Below are 20,120 nucleotides of genomic sequence, written 5' to 3'. Positions count from 1 at the left end.
CCAGGATCAGCTGCATGAGATTAGGATCAATAGGGGAATTCCCCCCCCCCACTTATCATCACCAACAGCCCCTCCCTGCCTGGGGAAGAGGACCCTCTCTCTCTTCCATTGGCCTCTATCTCTCTCTGTCATTCCCCCCCCCCTTTTCAGAGACAAAATCTCTTTTCCAAATTGATCAGTGTGAGATTCCATTTGATCTCTCTTCCCCTTAAAGTTGGGGTTGTGTCCAATTTCTGAGCTGCAGTCCCTTTGGGACTGGGCGGCATAGAAGTATGTATGTATGTATGTATGTATGTATGTATGTATGTATGTATGTATGAATATATGTATGTATTTATGTATGTATGTATGTATTTATGTATGTATGTATGTATTTATGTATGTATGTATTTATGTATGTATGTATGTATGTATTTATGTATGTATGTATGTATGTATGTATTTATGTATGTATGTATGTATGTATTTATGTATGTATGTATTTATGTATGTATGTATGTATTTATGTATGTATTTATGTATGTATGTATGTATGTATTTATGTATGTATGTATGTATGTATTTATGTATGTATGTATGTATTTATGTATGTATGTATGTATTTATGTATGTATGTATGTATTTATGTATGTATGTATGTATTTATGTATGTATGTATGTATTTATGTATGTATGTATGTATTTATGTATGTATGTATGTATGTATGTATTTATGTATGTATGTATGTATTTATGTATGTATGTATGTATGTATTTATGTATGTATGTATTTATGTATGTATGTATGTATTTATGTATGTATGTATTTATGTATGTATGTATTTATGTATGTATGTATTTATGTATGTATGTATGTATGTATTTATGTATGTATGTATGTATGTATTTATGTATGTATGTATGTATGTATTTATGTATGTATGTATGTATGTATGTATGTATTTATGTATGTATGTATGTATGTATGTATTTATGTATGTATGTATGTATGTATTTATGTATGTATGTATGTATAAATAAATAAATAAATAAATAAACAAACAAAAAAATTCCCTTCTTTTTTATTAAAAGAAATTAATAATAAAACAAAAGCAAAATCTATTACTATTATTACTATCTTCTCCTCTTTTTCCATCCCTGTCTCCTCCCCCCTTGTGTGTGTGTGTGTATGTGAACTCTTGGACCATTTCCAATAACAGGTGAAGGCTATTGGAAATGGTTCAAGAGTTCACACACACACACACACACACACACACACGGCTGTTTTTTTTTCTCTGTTTTATTTGGGTGCTTTTTACCATATGCTTTAAATCAAGAGTCATTTCTCTCTCTTTCTCTCTTCCCCTCTTGCTCTCTCTTTTTCTCACTTTCTCTCTCTCTCTCTCTCTACCTCGCTCTGTCTGTTGCTGTCTCTCTCCCTCACTCCCTCACTCTTTCTCTCTTGTTTTCTTTTTCTCTCTCTCTATTGCTTTCTTTCTCTCTCTTGCTTTCTTTCTTTCTCTTGTGCTCTCTCTTGCTATCTCTCTCCCTCCCCCTCTCTTTTTCTCTCTCTCTCTTTCTCACTTACTTTCTCTCTCCTTCTCTTTCCATCTTGCTCTGTCTGTTGCTCTCTCTCTCTCTGTCTCTCTGTCAGCAAGGGGGCTGTGAGAGCGCTTTCTCCAAGTGCTTCGGGAACGTCTGCCTGCCTCTACTGCAGCCCCCTTGCTGAAAGCTCGGGACGAAAGCACTCCCAGCGAAGGGGCTGCAAGAGGGGCGGGGCAGGCATTCACGAAGCGTGAGGAGAAAACCCTTTTGCAGCCCCCTGGCTAGGAGCGCGGATGAGGAGGAGGAGAAGTCACAGCCGCCACCACCGTGGGAGAAATCGCGCCCCAAGGCGGGAGGTGGAGAAAGCCGGAGAGGGGGCAAATCAGGCGGGTGGGGGGCAGCGGGGAGAGGCCAGGGGCGCGAGGGGGCCAGAGGCACCATGGGGAAGCGGGAGCGGCCGCAGCTCCCTTTCCTTCCACCCATGTCTACTGCGGGCTGGCAGGGGGATGGGGAGCGCGCACGGCGCCTCCACACTTTTGTCGCTCCCCGCCACCAACTCCAACGTCCGGCTCCTTGCGCGCCCTTGGGAAATGGTGTGGGGGGGGTATTTTGGGGTGTGCGCTAGCGCACGCGCGCTACTTACACAAGACAGTGGTTTTGTCCCTTGGAAAGAGGCCTGGAGCAGCCTCAGATTCAGGGGAGCAGAAGAGGATGCAGAAAGTAGAGAGAACCTTCTGTGTTGTGGCTGTTTTGAGAGGGAACCTAAGAGACCATCTCCACTCTCCCTCCCCTGAAGGGAGCAGCCCAAGATCAGCCAGAGTTCAAAGCAGACAGAGAGGAATTTCCTGGGACCCTCAATTTGCTGCCGGAGGTTTTTCAGGCTGAGTCCCTGGGAAGGACTCAAAATCAGGAGTTCTTGTGGTTGAGCATTTTCCAGATTCGGAGCATTTCCCAAAACCCCTTGAGATGCTTCAGGTGTGGAGGGGGAAATAGGGGGAGAGTTTCCTGCCCCTGATTTTCTCACCCTCCTTTCAGTCTCTGGAGGGGCTCAGAGTCAATTCCGGTGTTTCCGCAGAGCCTCCAGTGGTGACGGTGAGCAGCAGGACGGAGGTGGAGGATGGGATGGAGACGCACGTCTGCCGGGTCCACGGCTTCTACCCCAGGGAGATCGATGCCTCCTGGATGAGGGACGGGGAGGTCTGGCTGCAGGACACCTTCCATGGGTTTCTGGCCCCCAACACAGATGGGACCTACCACTACTGGATCAGCATCCGGGTCGACCCCAAAGAGAGGGGCCGCTATCGGTGCCGTGTGGAGCATGACGGCCTGCAGGATCCTCTGGACTTGGAGCTGGAGGGTGAGAGGCTGCAGGGAGGGAAAGGCCGGGCTCTTTGGCAGCCTGGAGGGGGTGGGAGAGAAATATGACCCCAGATGTGTCCAGATGTGAACATACCTGAGCTTTAATCCATTGGTTTTTCCATTGTTTGAGGTTGGTGAAGTTGCAGGGACCAGACCCTAGAACTGACTTCAGGGGATAGAAAGGAAACTACAGAATCCCATCACAATACTTGGCCGATCCTGATGAAATGCCCTTAGATCCTCTCTTAGGCCTCCCCTGGTTCTTCCTCCCAGCAGAAAAGCAGCAATTACGCTGAGCACCAGAAATAGATTTGCTTTTGTTTACAATTGCCCTCATCACCTGCCCACATCACCTCAAGGCTCGACTACTGTAATGCTTTCTACATGGGGCTACCTTTGAAAAGTGTTCGGAAACTTCAGATCGTGCAGAATGCAGCTGCGAGAGCAATCATGGTCTTCCCCAGTATTAGTCTATGTCACACCAACACTCCGCAGTCTGCATTGGTTGCCGCTCAGTTTCCGGTCACAATTCAAAGTGTTGGTTACGACCTATAAAGCCCTTCATGGCATCGGACCAGAATACATCCGGGACCGCCTTCTGCCGCACGAATCCCAACGACCGGTTAGGTCATTATCATTTTATCATTTTTATCATTTTATTGGATTTGTATGCCGCCCCTCTCCGTAGACTCGGGGCGGCTAACAACAGTAGTAAAAAACAACATGTGACAATCCAATACTAAAGGAGCTAAAAACCCTTATTTTAAAACCAATCATACATACGAACGTATCATACATAAATTGTAGAAGCCTAGGGGGAAAGAATATTTTAATTCCCCCATGCCTGATGACAGAGGTGGGTTTTAAGCAACTTTCAAAAGGCAAGAAAGGTGGGGGCTATTCTAATCTCTGGGGGGAGTTGGTTCCAGAGGGCCAGGGCCGCCACAGAGAAGGCTCTTCCCCTGGGTCCCGCCAAACGACATTGTTTAGTTGACGGGACCCGGAGAAGGCCAACTATGTGGGACCTAATTGGTCGCTGGGATTCGTGCGGCAGAAGGCGGTCCCGGAGATAACCTGGCCCGGTGCCATGAAGGGCTTTATAGGTCATAACCAACACTTTGAATTGTGACCAGAAACTGATCGGCAACCAATGCAGACTGCGGAGTGTTGGTGTGACATGGGCATATTTAGGGAAGCCCATGATTGCTCTCGCAGCTGCATTCTGCACGATCTGAAGTTTCCGAACACTTTTCAAAGGTAGCCCCATGTAGAGAGCGTTACAGTAGTCGAGCCTCGAGGTGATGAGGGCATGAGTGACTGTGAGCAGTGACTCCCGATCCAAATAGGGCCGCAACTGGTGCACCAGGCGAACCTGGGCAAACCCCCCCCTCACCACAGCTGAAAGCTGTTTCTCTAATGTGAGCTGTGGATTGAGGAGGACGCCCAAGTTGCGGACCCTCTCTGAGGGGGTTATAATTCCCCCCCCAGGATAATGGATGGACAGATGGAATTGTCCTTGGGAGGCAAAACCCACAGCCAGGGTTATCAGGGTTGAGTTTGAGTCTGTTGACACCCATCCAGACCCCAACAGCCTCCAGACACCGGCACATCACTTCCACTGCTTCATTGACTGGACAAGGGGTGGAGATGTAAAGCTGGGTATCATCTGCATATTGATGATACCTCACCCCATGCCCTTGGATGATCTCACCCAGTGGTTTCATGTAGATATTAAATAGCAGGGGGGAGAGGACCGACCCCTGAGGCACCCCACAAGGGAGCAACCTAGAGGTCGACCTCTGACCCCCCACTAACACCGACTGTGACCGACCAGAGAGGTAACAGGAGAACCACTGAAGAACAGTGCCTCCCACTCCCAACCCCTCCAGCCGGCACAGAAGGATACCATGGTCGATGGTATCGAAAGCCACTGAGAGGTCAAGGAGCACCAGGACAGAGGATGAACCCCTGTCCCGGGCCCGCCAGAGATCATCCATCAGAGCGACCAAAGCAGTTTCCCTGCTGTAGCCGGGCCTGAATCCAGAATGCTGAGGACCTAGATAATCGGCTTCTTCCAAGGATCGCTGGAGTTGAAGTGCCACCACCTTCTCAACAACCTTCCCCATAAAGGGAAGGTTGGAGACTGGGCGGTAGTTATTAAGCACGGCTGGGTCCAGAGAAGGCTTCTTGAGGAGGGGGCACAAGAGTGCCTCCTTATAAAGGGCCAGAAAGGACCCCCTCCCCAAGAAGGCATTGACAATCTCCTGGACCCAGCTCCGTGTCACCTCTCGACTGGCCAAAACCAACCAAGAGGGACACGAATCCAGTAAACAGGTGGCGGAACTCACAGCTCCAATGGCCTTGTCCACTTCATCAGGTGTCACCAAGTCAAACTCCGCCCAGACAGATGGACAAAGACGTTTAGCCCCAGTCACCTCGACTGACTCATTGTCACTCGACTCTGTTTCCCAATTGGAGTCGAGGTCCACCCGGATCCGAGCGATTTTATCAGCGAAAATCGTGTTAAAATCCTCGGCACTACTCTGCAAGGGCTCCCCAACTCCCCTCTGATTAAGAAGGGAGTGGGTCACCCTAAACAGAGCGGCCGGGCGGGATTCCGCTGATGCAATCAAGGCGACATGATACGCGCATCTTGCCGCCTTGAGCGCCACTTTGTAAGTCTTAATATGAGCTCTTACAAGTGTTCGATCGGATTCAGACTTACTCTTCCTCCATCGCTTGTCTAGACGTCTCTTCTGCCGTTTCAACTCCCGGAGCTCCTCATTGAATCATGGGGCTCTACGGGGTCTAACGCCACGGAGAGGTCACAACGGCGTAGAGTCGGTCTTCTCCGGGTCCCGTCGACTAAACAATGTCATCTGGCGGGACCCAGGGGAAGAGCCTTCTCTGTGGCGGCCCCAACCCTCTGGAACCAGCTCTCCCCAGAGATCAGAATTGCCCCTACCCTCCTTGCCTTTCGTAAGCTCCTTAAAACCCACCTCTGTCATCAGGCTTGGGGGAACTGAACTACCCTTTTCCCCCTAGGCCTATACAATTTATGCATGGTATGTTTGTTTGTATGTTTGGTTTTAAATAAGGGTTTTTCAATTATTTTAAACATTAGATTTGTTATATGCTGTTTACTACTGTTGTTAGCTGCCCTGAGTTTATGGAGAGGGCCAGCATACAAATCTAATAAATAAATAAATAAATAAATAAATAAAGTGGAAGAATCAGGAGGACTCTGGTAGCCCCTTTTCTGAAGGCAAATTTTGGCTGGACAGATGGACATCAGGAGTCAGAAAAGAGGCTCCCAAGTCTGAGCTTTTTCCCATCAGAGACTAACAGGGTTTCCTGCTATAAAGGTCAAAAGGTCACTGTGTTGCTTCTCTAAGAAAGAACTTGCACATTATTTTATAATACAATATGTGAATTCCTCAGGCTCAGCATAAAACATCTCCCCAGGCCTATATAGAAACATAGAAACATAGAAGACTGATGACAGAAAAAGACCTCATGATCCATCTAGTCTGCCCTATTTTCTGTATTTTATCTTAGGATGGATATATGTTTATCCCAGGCATGTTTAAATTCAGTTACTGTGGATTTATCAGCCACGTCTGCTGGAAGTTTGTTCCAAGGATCTACTACTCTTTCAGTAAAATAATATTTTCTCATGTTGCTTTTGATCTTTCCCACAACTAACTTCAGAATGTGTCCCCTTGTTCTTCCCTCCTGGACCTTATTTAACCCTTTAACATATTTAAATGTTTCGATCATGTCACCCCTTTTCCTTCTGTCCTCCAGACTATACAGATTGAGTTCATGAAGTCTTTCCTGATATGTTTTATGCTTAAAACCTTCCACCATTCTTGTAGCCCGTCTTTGGACCCGTTCAATTTTGCCAATATCTTTTTGTAGGTGAGGTCTCCAGAACTAAACACAGTATTCCAAATGTGGTCCAAATATAGTTTTATGTATGGTATGCTTGTATGTTTTTTAAATAATGGTTTTGACAGTTTTTTAATGCAATGGGATCTTAGTTTATAGTTTTTAACTATTACATTTGTACACATATTTTTTTATTTGTATTCTGTGAGCCGCCCCGAGTCTTGGGAGAAGTGCGGCATACAAGTGTAATAAATAATAATAATAATAATAATAATAATAACAACAACAACAACAATTTAAAACCCTGTGTTGCTTCTCTAAGAAAGAACTTGCACATTATTTTGATATGAGAATTCCTGAGGCTCAGCACCCAAGGGGAAAAGCCCCCTCTCAAAGAACTCTGCACATGCTCAGAAGTGTCCCAAACCTACACCAGATTTCCAAAGTTTCAAAATTCAAATTGAAACTCCATTTTTTAAATTGATGATTGTCACGATGCAGGAAATAATCAAATTTAATTGCTCTTTCTCCCAATTCAGAACCCACCGATTCAAAATCAAACCTTTCGCTGATCATTATCGGCTGCGTTGTGGCTGCTCTGGTTGTGGTGGGTGTGATTGCTGGGATTGCTGGGTTCCTGGTGTTCTTCAGTAAGTATCTTTTGGGGGGGGGATGATGGAAGGAAGATGGGGAGATTCCCCCCAAGTCTTTCCCCTTGGGGAGCTCCTTCTGGGCCTCCTTCTGTCCTGTTGTCCCAGCCCTCTTGGGGAGCCTCTGAGATCTCAGCCTCTTGCTGGGACTCCAGTCTCGGTTCAGCTGAGTCTGAGATTCAGGCAGTCTGAGGTTCTTCTGAGTTGGGAAGAGGCCCCCCAATTCCTTTGTCCCCCTCAAAGGCTTTGATCATTTGTATTTTGAAGATCTTTCTATCTTTATTGATGGGACAAAGTGTGAAATATCTCCTGGGGTTCTTCCACCTACGGAGGGAGAGTTTGGATGATCTCTGGTGGATCCTTTTGAGCTTTCACTGATTTTTGTCCTTGCAGAGAAACATCAGGATGGCTACAAAGAAGCATCAAGTGAGTGATTTGTCCTTGTAATGTCAGCGAACCAAATAGCCCCTGAGAAATAAATCAAATTCCACGCCTGAGCTTTCACGCAGGGGTTGATTTATTAACAAAGCCATTTCTGGATTTCAGCTTGATCATTCCAACTTTTAAGATTCCCTTATGATTACATCCAGGTTAAAGTTCATATCATATCCCCACTCCCACAAGTGCAATCCTGTGGACCCATCCAGTGCAGGGACCCCTATTTCCTTCCTAGTTCAGTAACCTTGGACTCTGCGAAAAGGAATGTGTCGTATTATAATCTCTCTCTCTCACACACACACACACCCCTCCCGTTTCTCTATCACTGCTAATTGTATGTCAGGCCAACCTCTGACTTCACATAATAACTTTTGGCCTGACACTCCAACTTAGAGCAGGGAAACCATCAGTTGAGTGTGTGTGTGTGTGAGAGAGAGAGAGAGAGAGTGTGTGTTGTATATGCTATCTTCCTCTTCCTCCTAAGAACCAGGCTGGGGAAGATGGGCCCCCTTTTCATTACAGCCAGGCCCTTCTTGAAAGTGGAGTCCTCCAAGGAGAAACATCTGGGAGAAAGAACCTTGAAGAAGGTGAGAAGATCCAGCTGGTGGAAGGTCCTTCTGGCTGAGAACATGCTCTGTTTCCCAAGTAGGCAGAAGGGAAAGTCTTGGCCAAATGAGTCTGAAGCTCCATAAAATTAGGTGTCAAAAGGGGTCATATTGAGGGAAAAGGAGCTTTGGGGAATGTCAGCTGGATCTCCTCTTGGTCTCCCATCACAAAGGCTGTTTAAGTAAGAAATGGTTAAAAAAAGAACTTTGGATCCATCTGTATCTTTTTAGGTCAGCTCTGCCTTCTGGCTTAGTGTGATATATATACAAATTTTAAGAATTATTTCCTATGCCTTTTAGCCAAAGCAATTTGGTCCAAACTCTCTCCATGTATTTGTGAGTCTTTGATTGTGTGTGAGAGAGAGAAAGGGAGGGAGGGAGAAAAGGAGGGAGAGAGAAAGGGAGGGAGGGAGAAAGGGAGGGAGGGAGAAAGGGAGGGGGAGGGAAAAGGAGGGAGGGAGCTGGGGTCAGAAAGAGCTGAGCTTCTCCACCTCTAAGCCAAGAGAGAGACTTTCTCACCCTCTTTTTCTTTCCTTCTTTTCCAGCAAGTGACAAAGGATCCAGCAGTTCAGACCAGGGTAAGTGGGAGGGAGTGACTCCTGCTGCTGCCTCAGCCATTCGGTCTCTTTGCAAGACTTTGGGGGGGATGGAAAGAGGGAAAGGCCCCCACTTTTTAAAGCCTCTCCCCCAATTCATCCTCCCTGGGGGCCCTCTGAGTCTCCTTCTGGTGGAATAATAAGAATAATTGGAGCCCCTTTGGCTTAGTGGTGAGGGCACCAGGTCAGGGCATGAGTTCGAGTCCTGCCTTAGGCATGAAAGCCGGCTGGGTGTCACAAAATCCTCTCTCTTTGTACTGGTTCATTCTGCAGAGAAGAAGGGAAACTCTCCCTGTTGGGATCAGGCAGGGGAGGCAGCCCAGAGTCTGCATGGTGGAGCCTTGACCCCCATTGGAGAAAAAACCCTTCACGTCTTTGAGGGGAAATAGGGAAACCTCTGGCAATGCCACGATCCCTAGTGGTTAGAGACTCTTCTGGTGGCAGAGCTGAGACCTGGCTGACTCTGGAGGGGGTGGGTGTCCTTCTCTCAGAGATGTCCTCATCTGGGTTTAATGTTTGGCCCCAACTGAGAGTCCAGGGCAGAGGAAGTGGGGTTCAGTGGTCATCTGAGAATCTCTTTTGGCACTTGGGCTTTTGAAACATAGAAACGTAGAAGATTGACAGCAGAAAAAGACCCCATGGTCCATCTAGTCTGCCCTTATACTATTACCTGTATTTTATCTTAGGATGGATATATGTTTATCCCAGGCATGTTTAAATTCAGTTACTGTGGATTTACCAACCACGTCTGCTGGAAGTTTGTTCCAAGCATCTACTACTCTTCCAGTAAAATAATATTTTCTCACGTTGCTTTTGATCTTTCCCCCAAATAACTTCAGATTGTGCCCCCTTGTTCTTGTGTTCACTTTCCTATTAACAACACTTCCCACCTGAACCTTATTTAACCCTTTAACATATTTAAATGTTTTGATCATGTCCCTCCTTTCCCTTCTGTCCTCCAGACTATACTTTTGCTTCCCAGGTTTCTGGTTGTGACTCTTTGTTTCTGACTTTGGGCTCACAGGACCAGTTGGGCCTGTTGCTACTGAACCAGCCTCTCTGATGCATGGCCACCTCCCTGCCTCAGCTGCTGGGGACCATCTCAGGGTTGGCATGGAGTTGCCCAGGATTATGAGTCTCCTGGGAAACTTCAACCGGCCATCCCTGGGTTTGGCCTCGGAAGCAGCCCAGGAGTTCATGGCCTCCCTGGTGTCTGTGGGTCTCTCCCATATCATCCTGGGTCTGATTCGAGACCACAATCACACACGGGACATGATCGTGTTGTCAGACCAAAGGGAACATGATCTGATGGGGGAATCTGGTTTTTATTTATTGATTTAAATGTTCTACATGGCAGTTTATTGAATTTTACTGTGAGCTGCCTAGAGTCACCTTAATGAGATATTTGGGGTGGAAGCTCAATTAATTAATAAAAAGTTTTACTTCCTCTGAGAAGTTTGTGAAGCTGAAGAAGTTTAATGGTGAAGAGAGAGATTTGTCCTCCTCACAGGAAAAGACATTGATTCATTCTGTGTCTTTCTCTCCAATCCAGGGAGCAACCAGACCGTTTAGCAGCCCCCCCACTTGCAGGTGAGTGGTGTGGTGGGGGCCATGTGGGGGGGGGAAGGGGAAAAGGGCTTTGGAGTCCAAGGACCAAGTGGGGGTGAAGATACTTTGGAAGTCCCTCTTCTCTCTCCTATTCACAAACCCTGGAAGGGAAGGGATTTAGGGGAGGGGACTCAGGGGAGGGGTCTCCCTGCCCCCAAACTCTGATCCTCTGGCAGCTCTCAGGCTCTGTGACTGTCTGGATCCAACTAACCCTCGGATACTTTCTCCTTCCTCTTTGTAGTGGACACTCCCAGCATAAAGAGAGAGGAAGGAAGATGGATCTGCCTTATTCTGAATTGGGCCGGACTCTTAGGTGACCCTTCCTGCATGCTGGAACCAGGACAGATTTTGGGGTCTTTCATCATTGCTTTTATCATTGAATCAGTAACCTTTTAAATTTATGATTGAGGAGCAGAGAAGAAAATAATATATGATGTTACTAATTGTTGGATTAAAATATTTGAAATTGAATTTTAGACATAATAGTTTATAATAGATACTGTGGATTGCGTAACCCCCTTAATGGGCTTCTGCTGATTATTCTGAGTGGAGAAAGATTAGAGGTTAAAGATGAGATTTTAGAGATGCGTTTATAGAGAATGGGGTGAGGAAGAGGATGAAGAGTTTCTTGGTTTTACTTCAAGAGAGATTTCTAAGTTGTTAATTTCATTATGCTTGTGGGGGATAAAGGTGGAGGTTTATTTCTTTTTTCCCTTGTGTGTGTTATTTGGTTAATTTAATCTCCCATGAAACTATTACTAGCTGTGTGCTTTCTGAGATTTTTGTCGCTAAAATAATTAATGTACTTTTAAGCGATTATTGCAGAGTTAATTGAGTTATAGGGCAACACAAAATTTGACAAATAATCAGTATACAGAGTGTAGCGTTTGATACTTATTTTTTAGATTGCCATTTATGGATTTTCATGATTTAGAAAAATGGAACGTGAGATCAATTGCACTGTCAGGCTGCTACCTCCGCATATATTGTAATTTTGCCAAAATTGTTTTCTGAAAATAAATGATTTCTTCTACTCTTACCTGAGTTGCATGTTTGAAGAGGTTGAAATTAGGAAGCATTTTACTCTTCCTGTTGATCAGAGACCCCATTCCAATTCCACGAGTGGGAGGAAAGGGAGAAACCAAGGCAAAACTTGGAAGGAGGGAGAACTTGGAGGGGAGGGGCTCCTTTGGGGAGGAGGCAGCCATTTTGTTCCTGTGTCTGGAGGTTTCTCTACAATCACCAAGGTGATCTGTAAAATGGCTGCTTGCTCTTGGCTTTGTGGTGGCAACAACAGAGGCTGCTCTTCCCTCATATCCACCTTTGGCTCAGGCTGTTGATCAAATGGCTGGTCTTTGAGCCTCACCCCGGGGCTCAAGTTGCAGGCATTATCTGAGGGGATCAAAGTCCCCCCCCCCCGGAACGATGGATGGACAGTTAGAATGGTCCTTAGGAGGAAATGCCCACAGCAACTCGGTCTTGTCTAGGTTGAGCTTGAGCCTGTTGCCTCCCATCTAGACCCTTACAGCTTCAAGGCACTGGCACATTACTTCCACCGCTTCACTGAATTGGCATGGGGCGGAGATATATAGCTGATGATGTCTCCCCGGGGCTCTTCAAGAGACAGGAGTTCAGTGACCAGGCATCCTGGTCCCCTTGCAGAAGGGCAGCTTCTCCTGCTTCTGGGAGATCATCTCTGGGCTCCTCAGCTGCCTAATATGACGTGGTGGGGGAACCGATTGATGGGAAAGTTGTCCCCCACATTACAGGGGATGCTTTGGGGGCACGGAGGAATGAAAAGGGTGGGGTCTGCCCTCTCCCTCCCCCTGGACTAGCCTTCTTTGAAAGCTTAAAAGGTAAACTTGAAAGCACTTATTCTGTGAGCCCCCCCCCCGAGTTTTCGGCGAAGGGTGGCATACAAATTTAATAAATTGAATTGAATTTGAAAGAATTCAGTGCATATTATCGCCTCCTCTACTGATTCAAAAGTTTTAGAAATTTATTTCTTAATTAGACTGTATGATTGCCCAACTCTCATAAGAACCTCTGGTCAGCCAACACAATAAAAATATCAATACACGAACAAAAATCCTTAGAGAGGGGGGGCATCAGGGATGGGCCACACCCCAGAATGCTGGAACTACTGCTCCGGCAGTGGAAATGGAGCATGTAGCCTCACTCCATTGCCGCTGGGCATGCATGCACCGTGTACGTGCAACCGGTGTGATTCTGGCGATTCCGGTGTGGTTTTTGTGTGTGGCCTGCTTACTCCTTTCCCATGCCGCAGTGGCGCAGGAGAGAATAAAACAGGCCATGCAGCTGGAGCTCGGACCCTGCATGGTGGCCCATCTTCTCAGCAGGAGAGCAGTGCACTCAAGGTAAGGCCGGCGGCTGGGCAGCGGCACAATGGACCTGATGGGAGACAAGCGGACTACCCGATGGGATGAGCAGTGAGGTTAAGTGGGAGAGTGGATGGGATGAGCGGAACAGACAGGCGGCTTGCGGCAGAGTTGCCACAAGCAGCGTAGTAGGATGAGTGGCGGCTGTCTACTTACTTGCCAGCTTCTGCGGGTTTTGGTGCTTCCGCGCGAGATTCGGTTTCCGCGCATGCATTCTGGTAGCGGCAGGAATGGTGGTCCGCCGCTGAGTAGCATATAAATCCAATAAATAAATAAATAAAATAATGAATAAAAGACAATAAATAAAATGCATGAAAGAAAAATGAGCACCAAGGAGAAACCAGTCAGCCACAAATTCATTCAATTTAGTCTACAGGGAGTCCTCGAATTACAACAGTTCATTTAGAGACTGTTCGAATTTACAGCAGGATTGAAAAATATGATCTGACAGTTTTTCACCCTTAGGCCCCTTGCAGCCTTTCTGGGGTCATGTGATCAAATTTTGGATGCTGGGCAACTGGTTCATATTTATGACGGTTGCAGTGTCCTAGTGTCACGTGACCCTCTCCTGTGTCCTTTTGACGAGCAAAGTCCATGAAGGAGCCAGCTTCACTTAACAACCTTGTTACTCACTTAACAATCTCAGTGATTCACTTAACAACCGTGGCAAGGAAAGTCGTAAAGTGGGGCAAAACTCACTGAACAAAAATTTCACTTAAGAGAAATGTTGAGCTTAATTCAGATCGTAAATCAAGGATGTACCAGGGTAGAAACCAGGAGTGAGTTCCAGTCCTGCCTCATCTCTGTAAATGTAAATCGGGGCCTGTGGGAGGAAAAGGAAGGAGCAGCCACCTTAAGACACGAGAGCATCTGCAAAGGGAGGAATACAGCTGGCTACTCGGTTTTGACCATCAAGCTCTACGGCAAGACTTAAAAGTCCTGTTTGAATGACAAATTTAATTTCCTCACAAGGATCTCCGTACATTTGTTGACGGATGGAACGTATGTACAGATGAGGCTGGGACAGTGGAGATAGGACCCTGGTGTGGGTGTAATGGACATGAGAGTGAGGAATATGAATTCTGAAAAACATTTACTCTCGTCTTCCCTTCTTTGCCTTAAAACAAACAATTGAAGTGCTTCTATTCCTTTCCTCTTCTCTGCAATGTGTGTGTGTGGCAGAGAGGGCGGTGGAAATGGGAGGGGCTACCTTGAAGCAAAGACTTAAGCTGCCTCTGTTCTCTGCTTCTTTGCAATAATCCGAAGGGAGGAACCGGGTGGGGCTGCACAGTCATGATGAGGCTGTTTGTCCTGTCAGGAACTAAAAATCCCTGGGTAATATCTTAATACAGAAAGGAGGCCTCTGTTGAGAATGCGGAGTCATTCAGAGGCAGTTGAGGGTGCAGCAACCTAGTAATTATCTGTAAAGCATTTATTTTTTTTATTTATTTTTTTATTTTTATTTATTTATTTATTCATTTATTTATTGTTAGAGTTGAAAGGGACCATGAAGGCCATCGAGTTCAACCCCCTGCCCAAGTAGGAACCCTATACTGTAGTACAGTGATTTTCAACCTTTTTTGAGCCCCGGCACATTTTTTACATTTACAAAATCCTGGGGCACACCACCAACCAAAATGACACAAAATGACACCCTAAGACACTCTCCTCTCTTTTTCCATCCCTCTCCCCACCCTTGTGTGTGTGTGTGTATACACACTCTTGAACCATTTCCAAAAACAGGTGAGGGCTGGGTTTTTCCTCTCTCTTATTCTTTGGGTGCTTTTTATCATATGCTTTAAATCAAGAGTCACTTCTCTCTCTTTTATTTCTCTTTCTTTCCTCTCATTCTCTGTCTCAATCATTTTCTCATTTCTCTTTTTTCCTCCCCTTTTTGCTCATTTCTCTCTCTCTTTCCCTTCCTCTCCTTTTTGCTCATTTCTCTCTCTCTCTCTTTCCCTTCCTCTCCTTTTCTCTCTCTATCTTGCTTTCTCTTTCTCTTTTCTTTCTCTCTCTCACACACACTCTTTCTCTCTCTCTCTCTCTCTTGTTTTCTTTCTCTCTCTCTCTCTCTCTTGCTTTCTTTCTCTCTCTCTCTCTCTTGCTTTCTCTCTCTCTCTCTCTCTCTCACTCAGCAAAAAGTTGCAAGACCGCAACCTGAGTTTCCTTCTTCGCAGCACACCTGACCATGTCTCACGGCACACTGGTTGAAAAAGACTGCTATAGTACACCAGTCAAGTGGCAGTTCAATTTCTCTTAAAAATGTCCAGAGTGTTGGAGTTCACAACGTCCGCTGGTAAGTTGTTCCATTGGTTGATCGCTCTGACCGTCCTTATCTGACCGTCCTCCTTATCTCCATGTTGAATCTCTCCTTGGTCAGCTTCCAGCCGTTGTTCCTCGTCCGGCCCTCTGGTGCCCTGGAGAATAAAGTGATCCCCTCCTCTCTGTGACATCCCCTCGTATACCTGTAGACTGCTATCACGTCCGCTCTGGCCCTCCTTTTCTCTAGGCTATCCATGCCCAGTTCCCTCAGTCTCTCTTCGTAAGTCTTGGTTTCCAGTCCCTTAATCATCTTGGTGGCTCTTTTTTGCACCTTCTCCACAGTTTCAATGTCTCTTTTGAAGTGTGGTGACCAGAACTGAATACAGTACTCCAGGTGTGGTCGGACCAGGGCGTAGTAGAGTGGTATTAAGACTTCCCTGGTCTTGGAGTGTATTCCCCTGTTGATGCAGCTTAGGATGGTGTTGGCCTTTTTAGCTGCTGCTGCACATTGTTGGCTCATGTTTAGTTGATAGTCCACCAAGACTCCGAAGTCTCTTTCGCAGTCGCTACTGCTAAGAGGGGTTTCTCCCAAGTTGTGTGTCCAAGGTTTTTTCTGCCTAGGTGAAGGACTTTGCTCTTGTTGATGTTAAATATCATTTTGTTGGTGTGGACCCACTATGTTAGTCTGTCTAGGTCTTTCTGTAATTTGAGCCTGTCTTCTAGGGTATTGGCTACCCCCGCCAGCTTGGTGTCGTCTGCGAATTTGATCAGTTGCCCTTCTATTCCCTCGTCCAAGTCGTTGATGAAAATGTTGAAGAGCACAGGGCCCAGGACTGAACCCTGTGGTACCCCACTGCCTACGTTCTTCCATGTGGATTTGGAACCGCTGAGGACAACTCGTTGGGTGCAGTTGGTCAGCCAGCTATTGATCCATCTGCATGTGTTGTAGTCTACTCCACTTTTTTCTAATTTGTTGATTAGGAGACAGTGATCGACTTTTCAAAAGCTTTGCTGAAGTCTAAGTATATGAGGTCCACATATAGCTAGGCAAGAGCTCCCTGTTCTTTTTCTATGTTTGTTCTCTCTGCCTGTTGTGTGCTGTAGCTGTTTGTGAGAAATATGCTTTGAAAAAGCTGAAATGCTGTACAAGTTGGTTCCTGTGAGGTATTGAACTAAGATAGTTGTAGCAAAGTACTAGTAAGATACTAGTTTATTGTATGTATAGTATAGACAGTAGTAGTAGTATGAAGAAGTAAATATATTTTTCCACAACTTCTTACTGCTGCTGTGTTTCATTGAAGACTTCAACTCCATTTCTACTGGTCTGGGGCTGGCTGGCTGGTTGGGTTGGTGGGCTGGCTGGACTGGTTTGCTGCTTGGGCACAAACAGACTAGCTTCCGCAAATGCAAGCTCCATCTTGTTCGAGGGGGACCTCTAATGGGTTGTGGGCTGTATGTGATGAGTCCGCAGGTGGCTAGTAAGGCCTATACGGGCATGGAATGTTCTCCCACATGTTGGCCAGACATTTATGGGCACCATTGTCGCAGCATTTGTAGCCCTGGCTTTGCGGAGTGCTCACTTCTCTTCTGCTCTCAATGTTCTTCTGGCCTCAGATGTTTGGCAGCCTTGGTGGATCAACATGCACCATGCTGGTTGATCTTGTGACAGGGTTTCCCAGATGGTCTTGATATCAAGGGACTTGAAGGAGGCTTTCAACATGTCTTCCTAATGCTTCGTCCCCCATGTGATCTCTTTCTTTGAGACAGCTCACCATGGAAGAGCTGTTTAGGGATGCGATGGTCTGGCATCCTAGCAACATGGCCTGCCCACGTGTCTGGGCTTTCATCAGCAGGGTGTGAACTGATGGCAGGCCTGCTCTGGAGAGGACCTCAGTGTCAGGCACCTAATCCTGCCACCGGATCCTGAGAATTCTATGGAGGCAAGTCATGTGGAAGTGGTTCAGTTGCCTAGCGTGTCTCTCCTCTACGCAGTCCAAATCTCACTGGCATACAACATGGTAGTTAGCACTACTGCTCAGTAGACTTCGAACTTTGTTAGCTTGAGCTCTAATGTCAATCTATCCATTTCAGCACAGGATACTCTCTTCATTATTATTACTTCTTCTGAAGGTATCTTTCAATTTCCGAGCAAATGCTAATCTTGCTGCTGTCAACATCTGTAATAAGAAGTATAGGTTCCTTTGTTGAATTTGTCCTTGCTGATGTCTAATAAGAAAAGCTCTGGATTCAACTCCATGTTTTGCACTAGTACCTCATCCAGCCAGCGTTTTATCAGCTACCAGAATACTGTATTGGGGCTTTTGGGCATTCCCACCACATATGATAGTAGGACCCCAGCGCTTCTTTACATTTCCAACATTTTGGTGAGTCTCATGGGGGGGAATAACATGTTATCTGAGGGAGGAGCTGGAAAGTCCCTGCGCTCGAGTCCAAGAGTCCTGTAGCCGTCATGGGTGTTTCCTGTGGCTCTTCCTGTTCCAAATGCTACTTCTTTTTCTAATTGTCCTTTGCAAGGCAATGCTTGTGCATGTCTACTTCAGAGTAAGCCTTCCAAAGTTCAGTGTTTACTGCCCAATTAATAGGTAAACAATTGCAGACTGAACAATTCCTAACAGGTTCAAACTCAATCCCGATAAGACGGAGTGGCTGTGGGTTCTGCTTCCCAAGGACACCTCCATCTGTCCGTCCATTACCCTGGGGGGGGGATTTTTGACCCCCTCAGAGAGGTCCGCAACTTGGCATCCTCTTCAAGCCACAGCTGACACTGGACCATTATCTTTCGGCTGTGGCGAGGGGGGCATTTGCCCAGGATCACCTGGTGCAACAGTTGCGGCCCTATCAGGTCAGGGAGTCTTTACTCAGTCACTCGTGCCCTTATCACCTTGAGGTTCAACTACTCCAATGTTCTCTATGTGGCTCTCTACATGGAGCTACCTCTGAAGTGCGTTTGGAAACTACAAATTGTGCAGAATGCAACTGCGCGAGCAGTCATGGGCCTCCAAAGGTATGCCCATGTTTCTTCAGCACTCCGCGGACTCCATTGGCTGCCAATTGGTTTCCAGATGCAATTCAAAGTGTTGGTTATGGCCTATAAAGCCCTACATTGCATCAGACCGGATTACTTGTGGGACTGCCTTCTGCCGCATGAATCCCAGCATCCCATTAGGTCCCACAGAGTCAGCCTTCTCCAGGTCCCGTCAACTAGACAATGTCGCTTGGCGGGACCTAGGAGCAATGGGTAGAATGTGGTACTGCAGGCCACTCAAACTGACTGCTAGATCTGCAGGTCAAGCAGTTCAAATCTCATCAGTGGCTCAAGGTTGAGTCAGCCTTTCATCCTTCCGAGGCGGGAAAAATAAGGACCTGGATTGTGGGGGCATAAATGAATGAATGAATAAATAAATAAATAAATAAGTCTGCGGAGAGGGGTGGCATACAAATCTAAATAATAATAATAATAATAATAATAAAAAATTCTGATTGCTTTGGTTTTTTAGACAGAAGTATAAATATTACACAAGTAAACATCACTTAAAATGTTATGTTCCCCCATCTGTAAAATGGGTATAATCACTATTCACCATAACTGACAACAGTTTCATTTAGTGATCGTTCAAAGTTTACGAGGGCACTGAAAAAAGTGACTTGCAACCATTTTTTACACTAAGATTGTTAAGGCATCCCCAGCATCTATAGATAAAAGTAATGCAAGAGAGAGAGAGAGAGAGAGAAAGAACTTCTCTTCCTTCACAGCAATCAATATTGCCTCTGCTCCCTCCATTTAACGAAGTTTGAGTTGCTAGAGACTGGATGGTAAATGGGGAATTCTGGGAGCTGAAGTCCACACCTCTTAAATGTCCATGGAGGTTCTCCAAGAAATTGGAGTCTCTGAGCAACAAGGAGGGTAAAATCCCTTGTTATTTCCAATCTCCCAAAACAAGAAAAAGGTTGGACAAGCCCTCTTTCCCTTCTAAAAAGGCCGGTAGCCCTCCCCATTCCTAAAACTCACTCTAGGGCCCATAAGAGATTATTCCATAGGCTGTGTGGGGGCCACACTTTTAGTCACTCTGCCCTATCAGATTAACTCCCTCTTCCAAATTGACCCCTAAAAACCCATTCTATTTTTTAATTTTCTGCTAGAATAGCTATGCTCTCTTTTCTTCCTCCTCCCTTTTCTCTTCTATTTTTCTCATCTCCACTTCCCTTCTTCCTTCTCTTCCCTCCTCCTTTTCTCTCACCTCCCCTCCCTACGCCTCTTCCTCCTCACTGTTTCCCCCTCCTTCTCCTTCCTTTGTTCTCCACTCCTTCCCCCTTTCTTCCTCTCTAGTCCTCCTCCTTCTCTTTTCCTCTCCATTCCTCCCCCTTCCTCTCCCCTCCATCCTCTTCTCTTCTCCTCCTCTCCCTGCCTCTTCCTTCTCCCCTCTTCCTCCCCCTCCTCCCCCTTGCTCTTTTCCTCCTCTTCACTCCTCCTTTCCTTCTCTCCCCTCTTCTCGTCTTCCTTCTCCTCTCCAACTTTCATCTCCTCTCCCTATCCCCTCCCCCATTTATTTATGTTTATTTATTTAGATTTATAAGCCGCCCCCTTGACTCAGGGCCTTGTACAACATTAAAACCAAGTACAGTACAAAGTTTAAAACTCCAATATTAAAAAAACATTCATCCATTTATCATTCATACTACTGGCTGGAGCACAGTGTTGCTGCTCAATGGGTAAAGCCAAGTTTTTAAAGCCTTTTGAAAGGCCAGGAAGATGGGGGAAGTGCAAAT

At 46.0% G+C, this 20,120-nt stretch overlaps 1 protein-coding gene across 2 annotated transcripts in view; it reads left to right on the top strand.

Annotated features, from left to right (window-relative positions):
• Positions 1 to 20,120, top strand: part of LOC139159726 (class I histocompatibility antigen, F10 alpha chain-like) — an 80,220-nt gene that overhangs the window by 7,654 nt on the left and 52,446 nt on the right. The window contains exons 4-9 of one of the 2 annotated variants that reach the window (XM_070737083.1): positions 2,600 to 2,881; positions 7,314 to 7,424; positions 7,818 to 7,850; positions 9,013 to 9,045; positions 10,616 to 10,653; positions 10,913 to 11,710. In XM_070737083.1, the coding sequence (XP_070593184.1) occupies positions 2,600 to 2,881; positions 7,314 to 7,424; positions 7,818 to 7,850; positions 9,013 to 9,045; positions 10,616 to 10,635 (479 nt within the window). In that variant the 3' untranslated portion in view covers positions 10,636 to 10,653; positions 10,913 to 11,710. Of the gene's footprint in view, positions 1 to 2,599; positions 2,882 to 7,313; positions 7,425 to 7,817; positions 7,851 to 9,012; positions 9,046 to 10,615; positions 10,654 to 10,912; positions 11,711 to 20,120 lie in introns of those variants that run through there. The other variant, XM_070737084.1, reaches the window with a different exon arrangement.

Source organism: Erythrolamprus reginae, chromosome 2 (genome assembly GCF_031021105.1).
Source record: "Erythrolamprus reginae isolate rEryReg1 chromosome 2, rEryReg1.hap1, whole genome shotgun sequence".
Classification (NCBI taxonomy): domain Eukaryota; kingdom Metazoa; phylum Chordata; class Lepidosauria; order Squamata; family Dipsadidae; genus Erythrolamprus; species Erythrolamprus reginae.
Note: the sequence above shows the minus strand (reverse complement) of the source record. Positions and strands in the feature narration are given on the sequence as shown.